At 60.3% G+C, this 12,554-nt stretch overlaps 1 protein-coding gene across 4 annotated transcripts in view; it reads left to right on the forward strand.

The window, feature by feature from the left end:
- LINGO1 (leucine rich repeat and Ig domain containing 1) overlaps window positions 1-12,554 on the forward strand; it is a 167,809-nt gene that overhangs the window by 145,087 nt on the left and 10,168 nt on the right. Inside the window, exon 1 of one of the 4 annotated variants that reach the window (XM_074881110.1) lies at window positions 4,085-4,165. The exons of 2 other annotated variants lie outside the window; for them this stretch is intronic. In XM_074881110.1, the coding sequence (XP_074737211.1) occupies window positions 4,160-4,165 (6 nt within the window). In that variant the 5' untranslated portion in view covers window positions 4,085-4,159. Of the gene's footprint in view, window positions 1-4,084; window positions 4,166-4,845; window positions 4,863-12,554 lie in introns of those variants that run through there. One more of the 4 variants, XM_074881113.1, reaches the window with a different exon arrangement.

Here is a 12,554-nt window from a genome sequence, read left to right on the forward strand (position 1 = left end):
GAGGAAAATGTTCAATGAGGTCTTGTCAGAGGAGCTGCTCTCTGCAGTGTCCTCTGCAGCCTGGGGCTACACAGCGGTCAGGACTGGCTAGTCACACCTGGAGGGCTGGGATGCCCCTTGTCACTCCATGCTGCAAGAAGGAGGTTGACCCAGTTGAATGGGTCTTTGTGGCCTCCCACAACAGCTGGAGTTGGTCTCCACAATGTGGGGGAGGCCAGTAAAGGTGATGGGAGGGGAAAAAAAGCATGTCTACTGCAAAGCTGCAAATAGATAGAGGCTGTTAGTGGGGGCAGGAGACGACAGGACTTCCAGTGAGGTTTGGTTACCTACTTCTGACTGTCCCTGATGCTCTGTCACCCGTCCTACAACACCCTGGGGACTTTAACAGTAAGCTTCATCCTTACCTTAACTCTGGATGTTCCTCTACAAAAGAAGCCACTTGCCAGGAATGGTAGCACCCAGTTATCCTGTTCTTTTTCCTAATGTCCCATTGATGCCCTTCTCCCAGGTAACGTTATAAACCCTCTCTGAGCTGCAACGCTGCTCCTCTTCAAGCGGGACCTTCATATCAAGGAGGTGTTAAGGATGGGCTGCGTGTGGGATGGTCTCAGCCCTCATGGTAGTTGTTTGTTTGTAGTGGTGAGATGCTGGCCGGCGGTAGTCCATGAAGAGCTGGGGACAACCTGACAGTCCCAGGTAGATTTGGACCTCTGGTGCTGTGTGGGGTGAGCTGTGTGTCCCTGGGGGAAAGCACCTCAGCCTCGCTCCCGGGCAGCTGTTGCGATGGCTCGCTCCAGCCCCAGGAGCTCACTGCTGCACCAGGGCTCCATGACAGCAACGTTTTGGGGCAAGGAGGCCACAAAGGATCTGCCAGCACAGAGCTTACAATGACAGGTTGGTAAATGCAGAAACGTGGGAGCCTTTGGAGCTTCTGAGCAGGCGCCAGTGCAGTTCCTCCTGCAGAGATCAATGGGGTTTATTGCTGCTAGGATCTACCTTTGTCCGAGGCACCCGTGGGGCTGTTGGGGTAAGGAAATGTCACCCATGAGGTGGGGTAAGAGTTGTCCCGCCGGATTTGGAGGAAGGAAGAAGCCCAAATGACAGAGCTGTTCCTCGGGGAGAACAGCCATATTGTGGCTCCTCTTAAACTCTGGTGTCACGGATAAGGGCCTTCATGCTCCTGTGCCCAGCTAGGAGAGTAGTTATTAAGCGATGCTTTCTTCTCACTGCGCTCTCCATCCTCCCTATCACCTCACCCCGCTGCCGGCCGAAACGCACCACCGTAGCTGGCAGAGCAAACCAGGGCTCTGCTCCGCCGCCACGCCTGGTGCACCCATGCTGCCCTCGCCTCTCCTGCTGCGCCACTCCCTCTGCCCACCCCAGCCAGAAATCACACACAGATTACAGAAAAGGCAGGTTTTACACCGGACTTTTCTAGAGGAGAGGTCTGCACAGATGCCATCTTAGCCCAAAAGCTCATCTCTGCTTCTGCACACTAAGTGCCCCGTCCTCTGCCGCTCACCGCTCTGCCAGGGTGGGGACAGCAGTCAGAGCCGAGGTGGGAAAGACGGTCTTGGAAGGCCCCCTGCTTCCAGGCAGCGTATAGCATCGCTCTCACATGGCCACCAGTGCTGCTTGCATGGCGTATTTGCTGTATCTTTGTGGAGGAGCTGAGGTGAAATTTCCCCCTCTCACACCAGACAATGCCAGGAATTATTCTGGAGTGTTATTGAATACACGGTGCCCTGCACTTTAGTGGGGCTTTAACTGTGGGGGAAAAAGCATTAAAAACGGCATTCAGAGCTCTTAGCCTGTCTTTTGTCCTCTGTTTGTTTTTTCTGGCCACATTCAGATTGCCGGCTTTGTCTGTGTTTGTGAAGTGCTATTAGCATCGATGGCATCGCTGAAATAGCCGTAATAATAAGAGGCATCGATCTGCGCTGAGTAAAGGTCTGAGGACCACTGAGAGGGGCCAGGCTGAATTTCCTTGATGTCACGAGAAGAGCGTGTGTGGACACACACATGCGCTCTCCCCCCACCCCGTGTTTTTTGCCACGAGGGTCCTTTGCTCAAGCCCACGCAGGGCTGCACGCCCGACGGGCACCCACCCTCCCAGCGAGCCGGGGTCTGCGCCCGCGGGAGGAGAGGCGGCAGCCCGGGAGTGGGCAGGAGCAGGGAGCCGGAGTGATTCAGCCCTCAGCTGGCGAGCTCGCGGTGCCTACCCTTTGTTTATTCCCGCTCCGCTCAGAAGCTCATGTGTGCCAAGCAGGAGGATAACAACTCCGCTGCGGGCTCCGGGGAGGCAGCAGCCTCTGCCTGAGCACGGAGGGGGGCTCGCGCCGCCCTGGGTTTGCTCATCACCTGCCGCAGGGACATGGGCTTGGGATAGCTGCTGGGCTCCCAAGCTCCACAGTGGGCAGGCGGGCAGGCGGGCAGGCGGGCATGGGCGTTTGGCCCAGCTCTGGCACGCTGCCCGCCAGCCTCCCCGCAGGCTGGGGGCACGCCGTCAGTGCGCAGGAGAGGCCTGGGGCGAGCACGCAGCTCTGCTTTCGCAGGAGGGAGGAAGGAGGCCTGCCCAGAGGGATGCTCTGCATGGGAATCTCCACCCCTAGGCTTGGTTAAATGGCTGGTGGAGGAAGGCCAAGCCATTGTCTTTCTCAAAAGCTCCCACCGGCCAAAAGAGCCGTCCAAGGGAAGGCTCATGGGACCCAGCGAAGGGACTCCGGCAGAGCCTCGGGCTCCAGCCCATGCCAACACGGAGGGCCCCAGTGCAGCTGCCTTGGACCCGCCTTGGTCCACGGCCAGCCATGCTGTGGGGACAGCTAGGTAGAAGCAGGACAGAGTGGGAAGCACCCCAGGAGAGCCCTGCAAGAGGAAGCAGGAGGGGAAGGTGCACATTAGAAGCAAAGTTTGTGTCCATTACTGCCGGAGAAATCAGCCTCCGCTGGAAGAGCCAGCGCTGGGCAAATCTGCTAATGCTGCTCGATAAATCAGTGTCCATTATGGAACGGGGTGAACAGTGGGCAGCGCTCGGGAAGTCGTGCACTTAGTCCTGAGTAAGATGCCACCAGCTCAGCATGCGCCAAGCCTCCGAGGAGGCCCTGAGGATCACCAGGTCCCACCTCAGTCCTCAGAGGCGTCCCCCAACCCTTGCAGCCCCTTTCCTCTCATGTACCGGGGGGGGGGGGGGGGGGAGGGGGGGCTGGTAGTGAAAAAAGAGGAGCAAAGCGCTTTGCAGAGGTAGCTGCGGTAGGACGGGCCGCTCTGAGATCGCCGGGGTAGCCTGGCATCTCCCCTCCGCAGGCTCGAGCAGGGCTGGGCGCTGAAGCGGGGGCGACCAGCAGCGCTCCTCCGGTCCGTCCGAGGCGGCACCGGCGGCGGAGGAGCGGGGACCGCCAGTGCCCCCCCGCCTCTGCAAGGGCTGCCGGGGGCCACCAGCCGCCGACTGGCCCCGGTTCGCCGCCGGCCCGCGGGTCCCACAGCACCCCCGCCCGTGCGCGGGAGAGCGCGGCCCTTCCGCGGAAAGCCCCGCTCCGCCCTGCCCCGCCGCCCGCGGGGGACGGGGGGCTGCCCCCGCCGCACCGCCCCGGCCCCGGGGGGCCCGCACATCGCCCCCCCCCCCGGCTCTCGCCTCCCCTCGCCGCGCCGGAGCGGGGGAGGCGGCGGGAGGAGGGGACTGGCCGCGGCCGCCGCTCCCGGCTCCGCGCCGCTCCGCGCACCGCCCCGCGCCCGCCGGCGGCTCCTCCCGGAGGGGAGGCGGGGGCCGGCGCGGCGGCGGCTCCCAGCCCGGCCCCGCCGCGGCAGACCCGGCCGGCGGCAGCGGGCGTGCGGAGCCCGGGCCGTGCCAGCCCGCCCGGTGGGGCGATGCCGCCGCCGCCGCCCCGCAGAGCCGCCGCCGCCGCCCGTCCGGCGGGCGCGGAGGGGAGGCAGCCGGTCTCCGCGCGTCCCTAGGGCGGCCCCGGAGCGGCCCCGTGCCCGGCCCGGCCCTTCCCCCGGGCTCGGGGCTGGGGGGGCGGCTCGGACCCGGGAGCGCCGCCGCCTCTCGTCTGTCGCTGCGGAGAGGGGGAGCTGCGTTACTGCAGGTGGAGGTTTTGGCGGAGGGGGTGGGGGCCGGGGGAGATGCCATTTCTGACCGAAGGAGATCGCCGGCGAGAATGAGATGCAGGTAAGCGAGGCGGGGATGCTGGAGCGGGGGGGGGACCGGAGCCGGCGGTACCGGCGGTGAGGGGGAGCCGGGGGGCTCCGTCCCCCCGGGCCGGACCCGCGTCGCTGCCCTCGGGCCGGAGCCGCGCCGGTGCTCGGGGCCGCCGGGCTGGGAACTTCGTGCGTGCACCGGAGAGGGCGCGGCGGGTGCGTGTGTGTGTGTGTGTGTGTGTGTGTGTGTGTGCGCGCTGCCGGTGCCCGCCGGTGCCGGGTTTGCACCGCGCCCCGGGGTGCGGCTGCGGGTCGCGGGGAGCGATGCGGGCACCGCCGGGCGGGGAGGAGCGGAGGGGCGGGAAGGGACAGCGGGGGCTGCCCGCCGCGGGGACGTGTGCCCCGGGCCCTGCCGTCCGCCAGCCCCTCTGGCGCTGATCCTGCCGCCTGCACCGCCCCGGTGTCTTCTTCGCTGGGCTGCCCGCCCCGGCTCCGCTGCCGCTTCCCCCCGCAGCCCCTGCCCAGCCCCGCGGGCACGGGCACCCCGCAGCCAGGCGGGGCCGGGGTGCGGGGCCGGGGTCCCGCCCGGGGCTGACTCGCCCAGCGCAGGGCTGGGGCTCGGTGGTGCTGAGACAGGCGCAGAGCTGCATCCCGATGTGGGAGCTCTCCTCCTCCCCCCGGTAGTGAAGCAGATGAGTTAGCCGGTCTGGAGCGGATTACATATTCAGGTAGGGTATGGCCGGGACAGCGCTACCTGCCAGGGCTGGCAGGGGAGCAGGGGGATGAGCGCTCAGGCAGGCTGTGCCCAGCTCCCCTACCAGCAAGGGTTAACTGAAGAGGAGGAATCGGCCCTCTGCCGGTCCCCAGGGCAGAGACACGAAGGGTTAAATACGGGCAGGGAGAGCTCACCAGCCCTGAGTGACCAGGCTGGAGGCAGGAGCCATGGGGGGTAATTTTTCAGGGCGGGGGCTCACCTCTCCATCACCAGCCCCCCAGGCTGGAGGTAGGTGAGTCGGGGCCGTGGGGAGTTGCGCCGGATGGGATGATGCCTCAGGCTCTGGGAGGGGGAGGCTCTGGGGGCACTGAAGGCTCCCCCCGCCTGGGCTCAGCCCCACACACAGGAGCCAGCCCGGAGAACTGGAGATGCTGGGGAGGGTCAGGCTGCCAGTGCAGGCTCAGTCCTCGGTTTGCGTCTGGCAGAAAAAAGAAGGGGGTTGTGGTGAAGGGGCTTCGCAGGACAGCCGGGGTTGCGAGGATGCCCAGGAGCCTGCTGGCCAGAAGGGCTTTGGGAGCCCTCCCGGGCAGTGCCGTTGCTTGTTGCTCTCTGATACCGTGTGTAGGTTATTGGATTTTTCACCTTGCGCCTTGGATGTATAAATAGCCTGTGCGAAGGGTAGAGGCATGGTTTGCTCCAGGTGCTGGAGGTGCCACCTCCGAGAAGAAATGGGAGGGTTGGTGCCATGAAAGTGATTTGCACAAGGAAGGAGGGACAGCAGGTGAGCGTGAGTGTGGGCACCGGTGGGATCAGGTCTCCTCGCCGCGGGTGCGGGCTGGTTGGCGAAGCCGAGGCTCTGCTGCCTCTCTCTGCCTGTCGCTAGCCCAGCTACCGCCCCAGCAGCCGCCATCCACGGTCCTTCCCCAGCAAACGCCCTTTCCAGCAAGCGGCTCTACCTGCCGGCTTGCAGCAGGGGAATGGTGTGAGAGCCCCACGCTGCCCCCAGCCCACGCTGTTCTCCAGGGTCTCAGCCCACGGGGGGAGCATGGGGCAGCTCAGTTCAGGCATCCCCAGGAGCAGCCCCACTGCACAGATCTGCTCCTTTTCCATTCTCCCTCCACCTCCCCTTCCTCTGCACCACCTCCGGGAGCCCCGCTCTGAAATCATATCCCTTCCACATCCCCATCCCAGCCCTCCTGCCAGCCTTAACCCTCTCCTCGCTGCTCTGCCACTTGCAGCAGTCCTGACCTGACCTTCACGCCTGCCAGAGACGGCCGTGGAGCAGTGGCGTGGCTGTGCCTCCAGCCAGCCCGCCGGCATGGGGGCTGCATGGACCTCACCAGGGCTGTGGGTGCTGCCCAACCCGTCCCCACCCCAGAGGCAGCTATCCCGGCCCCACGCCGGCACCACAGCCCAAACCTTTGTTCCACCCCCTTCCTCCGCATCAGTTCCCTCGGTTTCAAGTGCATGGCTTGTCCTTCTCCTGGACCTCTTGCAAATGCAAACGGCCAGTAACACCCCGTGCCTGGCCCAGGTGCCACGGAGCAGAGGGGCAGCGTTGCTCTCCTGGTGCACGAAGCCCCGCTCAGCCCTCCGCCCATCCCAGCAGCACGGGCTGGGGCTTGGTGGGAGGAGATGTCTGGGCTGGCCGTGCCTTCTCGCCTGCTGCTCCTGGCTCCTTCCTGGAGCACGTTGGCTCGGTAGCTTAGTACCAGGGAGGACAGGTGCTCTCTGAAGCTCTTAGACTGGCAAGGCTGGTGAGCAAGGCTGAGAGAGAAATGTGTCCCTGGGCCAAACCCTCCACGTCTTCTTCCTACAGACACACTGGGACCGTTTTCCCCATAGCCAGGCCCTTCCGCTCCCTGCCCAGTGCCTGCTGCTCTGGGACAGGGACAGACACTCCTGGCAGGCAGCAGTGTCCCCGGTGGGGACTTTGCAGGTTACCAGCTAGCAGGAGGGGGCTTCTCCTCCTCTCTCTGCTCTAAGCCCCCATCCAGCAGCTCGGAGCAGGCAGGGCCGCAGGCAGTGCCACGTGCCTGCCCCGGGTGCTTGGGCAGCCCCAGCTTTCGCTGTGGCTCTCGCAGGACGAGCAGGAGGTGACTGGAGGAGATAGTGGAGCTGAGTTTACAGCACCTAGGGAAGAGTCAGGTTTTCCAAGCCTTTTTGTGGAGGGATTAATTACAAAACGAATGGTTATACTTCTGTAATACCGTACCGTGCTGCAGTTACTCTACACCTATAACGTAATTACTCTGTGATACCTCTAATTACCACTGTTTCATATCACTGGAAGGTTAACAGCATGACTGAATGACTTAGTATTCCTCTGGTTTCCTACTTAATACAGTCACTGTAATGATGCTGAAGTTTATACTGCTTGATGTATGTAACAAGTATAAAATCCTGTAACTTAAGGTTTTATTTCAGGGGTTGATAAATCACTTTATAATAATGCCACAATTATAGTGTAATTATAATGTAATTACGATTGCTGAATTATAAAGCACAACTGAACCTATTGTGATTTGATGAGGATTAATACACCCCATCAGTTGTTGCTTCAGGTACGTGGTTGTCACTGGGCAGTGATGGGGCTGACTGTGTTGGCCGGCTGTTGGGTGCAGGCTGCTGTGACAGCTCTGGGGTGTCAGGGCTGGAGGTTGGACCCTGTCCCCTTGAGGTAGGGGAGGATGTATTTGCAACGGGCACATCTCTGTGAAAGTCCTGGTGGAAAATGTGACTCCGCCAACTCTCTTGCAAAGCTTCAGGTGTGGAAACTGCTGGAGAGACCCTTTTCCATGTCACCTCAGTTGAGTCCTGCCAGCCCTTGGGTCCTCCCTTGCTTTGTGGCCCCTTGGGCAGTTTGCCTGGGGTGGATGTTAGTGGCACCATTGACTCCTATGGACTCTCCTTCCACGGTACAGGCTAACGTGAGCTCAGTGTCCCCATACTTGCCCTTTATCCTCGACACCGGCCACTGTGGCAGTGACTTGGGGCTGGCGAGGGGAGGGCACAGTCGGTGGTGCAAGTCGTGGCATGGCTTGGCAAGGGAGGGTGCTTCCCGGCTCTTGAACATATCCAATACACTGAGTCAGCAGCTCTCCTCTGTTCTGTGCTAAACCCCGAGAAGGGAAGGGAGCAGGGTTTATCCTAGCATGAGCAGAATTGGCTTTTGGTGGGAAAGGAGCCAGAAGAGCTTGTCAGGTATCGGGGAAGGCTGGGATGAGAGAGAAGAGGTCTACAAATGCTTAACTCAAATCAAACAACTCAAGAAAAATAAAGGGAGAAAGCAGCTGAAGGCCATGGCCTCAATTTTCTTCCGAGTCAATTTTTTCCCCCTTCTCTCTCTCCATCTGGGGGAGTAAAAATTGGAGCTTGCCGAGGGGAATGGCTGCATGGAGAGAGATCTCCGTGTCTTTGCCACGTGTCCCAGCTCCCTGTGACCCTGGCTGGGGCTATGTCTTACTAACAGCCAGTTTTGGTGGCTGTTTGAACCTGCAGCCTCTGGGACAGCATCAGGGCCTGTGTGGTACAGAGAGGGAGAGGAGCGTCTGAGGACGGCGCTGGCTTGGGGAAGGGGAGGAACACCAGCTGTGCCCCCCCCCCCCCCCCCCCCCCCCCCGCCGGGCTTCCCCAGCCCCGGGAGCACTGTCAGCAGTGCAGCGTGGCCTCTGCCCCATCTTGGCATGGCAAGGCAGGAGAAAGACAGGTCACACAAAGGTGGCCGTGTCTGAGCGGGCAGCGTTAATTATCAGCTTGACCTGGGCAATTGAATAAATGCTGATAAATGCCTCAGAGAGCCTCATCTCCTCTTTAGCCTGGGCAGGGAGCATGAGGCTCCCTCCATCCCTGAGAGCAGCAAGTCACGCTGGCTGGCTCGGGAAGGGGCGACAGTGGGGGGAGTGCCCAGCTTGAGCAGAGACCCCACACCGCTGGAGTTAATGGCTGTGCTGGGGCAAGAACCCATGTGATTCCTGCCTTGCAGGAGCAGCAGTTAGGGGTGACTAACAGAACCCATCTGGACCATGCCTTGCCCTGCCAAGAGGATACACAGAGTGTATGGATTCATTGGCAGCCGTGTTGGGGGGAGCCCCACCATGACCCCCCCCAGCTCAGTCCTCCCTCTGGTCTCGCCAAACCTTTGCTGCCATCCCTTGCCCTCCATGGCCCCGTGCACCATCCAAACAGCATCTCCTAACTGAGTGTGGGGCTGGGCTAGGCAGCAGGTCAGCATCCCTGTCGCTGGGAGCTTGGCTTGGTTTTGCTCATTCTCCCAGTTACGCACAGAAATGGCTTCTGTTTAGCCGTCCTGCATGTTTTCTTCCATCATTTTTTTCATGTGTCTCTATAAGGCGGTCAGCCTTTCGGTGCTCACAGCATTCTGCAGTGGATGTGTGTCCACACGTGGGCATGACACTCCTGGGCTCCAGAGAAGGACCCAGGTGTCCTGGTCAGAGGCCAGAGGCCCATGTCTCAGGGCTGGGGTCGGTTCCTGAGCTGGGGTGAGCCAGAGGGTCCCTTCAGGGAGTGGGGACAGGGTGAGGAGGTGCAGGACTGGGCTATGCCTCCCGGGACATGCTTTATACAGCCCAACACCATCCAAGTGATGCTCAAATGGCAAAATACCTGCTGGCAGCCATCAGGCAGGACTGATCCCCTGCTCTGGGGACAGGCTGGCCACTGCTCCCTGAGGGATGTGCCCATGAGCAGCCAGCCCCTGCCCTTGCTGCTGTGGGGTCCCCGGGCTGGGTGCCCATGGTGCAGCCCAGCCCCTGCTACCCTGCATAGCCCCTGCTCCCCTGGCACCCCTTTCCCCCCTGCCACACCACATTGCTCGTAGTTACCTCAGTAGGACCCCCACATAATTTTTTTTTGGTCATTTCCATTCCGTTTCTTCATCAGAATGCAAAACATTAAATATCACTCTTGTAATTATGGTTAATTTCATAACCAGCACCTTAATTGGATTGGTCTCTGATGGGGAATTCTCGTAGGAGGAAGAAGCAGAAATATTTTGACGTGATCTATTCTTTCAGCTCTTTGTTTGGATTTGAGATGTCGAGTGTGAAATGGGAAACAACTGATTTAGACCCCGAAGGCAACCTGGGGGCGGCGAGCAAAGTCTGAGCACTCTTGGAGGCTCTTCTTACCCTTTGTGCAGGCAAACGTCTACCTCCTGTACCTGAACCTGGCCTTTCCCCACCACCCCTTTGGATTGGGGGTAGTCACAGAGAGCCAAATTGATATGGTCTAACCCAAAATGGGAGCCAGGGGGGCCATGACAGGTGAGCACTGGCCTGGTGGCTTGCTTCTGCCCCAGCTCCGCTGGCAGGTGGCTCGTGCATTGTGCCATGGAGCAAGGCACAGCAATGAGGATTGGGTAGAAAAAAAAAATGGCAGCTGTAGCTGTGCTTTAAATGAATGTGCACTGCAGGAGCCAGAGGAAGGAAAGGAATTAGGGCCACAGTGGTGAGCAGCATGGAAAGCTCCTTGCCTGGCCCATGCTGGGGGAGCAGCCTGGCACAGCTCTGCACGCTCCCAGTGGGTCCAAGTCTGCCACCAGGACCTCAGGGATGTGAAGGACACCCAAAGGGACACCTCTTTTCTGCTGCAACCGAGCAGGCAAGGGCTCACCTGCATCCCCAAGCTCGGAGAGGGACACCAGCCCCTCTTGTGCCCTGATGAACCAGGTTATTTCAGCACTGCTGCCGAGGGCAGCAAGCCCCGTGGGAGTCCCAGCGGCCCCCCCAGCGCTCAGCTGGGGCTGTGTCACGCGGTGGCTGTCCCATGGAGATGGTGTGCTGCCTCTCGTGCTGCCACTTTGGGCTGGCGCTACGATTTGCTCTGGGAAACATAGAATTGTGCTGCCATTAGGTGCTGCCATTAAACTGATTTGTGCTCAGCCTGTTTATTCTTTTCAATGGGAAACGATACAGAAGCTGAACCGAAATGGAAACCCTGGCCTTGCATTTCCGTTTTAATTTCTATGCACTGTATTTCCCTGTGATTACTTCTGTTCTCACATACAGCCCAGAGTGCAGGCTCTGTATTATTATCAGCATCACTGGGGAGAAGGAGGAAGGGGCGGAAGGCATCTCTTGCAGCTCAAGCAAAACACAACAAAACCACCCCAACACAGCCCTCTGTCGAGGGCAGCAGGGGAACTGCTCCCTCCCCATGGTGGGGCCCTCTCTTTTTTCTCCGTGCCCACAGACTCAGCGCAGTCGCCCACTGGAAGACAGAAAAGGCCGAGGAATGGCACGGCTCCCCATGGCGTGGCTGAGGCTGCTGGCGTGCTGACACCCCTTATCGTAGGCATTAAACCGATCGTGCTTTTCGCCTCTGCTCCAGCTGCTTCGCAGCCGCGGGGCAGTGCTGCCTGCCCTGCACTGAGCCCTTCCCCAGCACGACGCTGCAGGATGGCGCTGGGTCTCCCAGGATCCTTCCCCAAAGCGCTGGGGGCTGAGATTCGCTGAGGCACAGCACCTGCAGCCAGCGCCGACTCAGCTTGGGGCACCCTTGCTAGTGAAATCAATGCATTTGATTTCATGAAATTGCCCTAAAAAATCTCAGTTTCCAGTGCTTTATTTTCTCCTCTCAACCAGCATTTCCCACCTTTTCCTTCTTGCCTGGGGGGGTTCTGTGGTTTGGGTGCAGCGCCAGGACCCCAGGAGCTCTGTGTGCAGCCCCCCTACCTGCAGAGGAGCGTATCAGCAGGGCTGGCACCACCTGGAGCCCAAATCCTGGCCAGGCCACATCCCGCAGCACCTCCCCACCGCAGAGGTTTGGGCTGGGAAGGGCTGGCGAGGTGATGACCCCTCGTCCCCAGCTGCCGGCAGCGCCTGGCCGCTCATACCCACACTCTGCCCAGCTTCACGGGTACGGCTGGCTGCAGGACAGGCGGGCTCAGCCATGGCTCAGCACAGTTTGTTTTTATCTAATCTATTTCATTGTTGAATGAAACAATAACAGCAAATACAGGCCCTGAAGACAAGCCATAAATAATGCAAAAATCAAACAAGCGAGAAAGGGGGAAAGAAAAAAGAATTATACATGTAAAACCAGCACAGAGAAAGCCAGGCTGGGAAGAGGAATCTTCTCTTCGTGTTTGCCATCACTCATGCTTTCTTTGGCTCCCTTTTTTTCTCCACTTCTCTCTTTCTGGAAATACCTGCAGCACTAAATTTGTTATTATGTGAACAAAACTTAATAAGAACTGGGAGGGGGAGAGAAAGAGAACTGGCTTGTGGGAAAGAGTTGGGAAACGACGTGGATGGAGAGAACCAGGGCGGTCGTCTCACAACACCTTGAGACACAGCCATGCCCCTGCCTGCCACCCCACTCTGCCCCTGTGTCCCCGCGGGTGGCGGGGCAGGGACCGCTCTGCCGACGCTGCCCAGCAGTCGTGGGGCCGTCAGTCCTGGCAGCATGGCCCTCGGCACCCTGCGCAGCTGGGCCTGCCAATGGGTTATCACACAGACATCTTCACTGGGCTGGGCTGCAGGCGGCCTCCCTCAAAAGGCTTCCGAGGCCACATATTTTAGGCAGCAGTATAAAAATATCAGGGCCGGTCCTAAAGGGAGATAAATCAGCAGGTTTCCCTGGAGTCAGCGAAGCTGCTGAGTTTATGTCCTCTGAAGTCCTCTCGCTATTATCCCAAAGGTTTCCAGGGCTCCAGAGCAGCCCTTGTACTGGTTGTAGGGGT

This window comes from Strix uralensis, chromosome 11 (genome assembly GCF_047716275.1).
Source record: "Strix uralensis isolate ZFMK-TIS-50842 chromosome 11, bStrUra1, whole genome shotgun sequence".
Lineage (NCBI taxonomy): Eukaryota > Metazoa > Chordata > Aves > Strigiformes > Strigidae > Strix > Strix uralensis.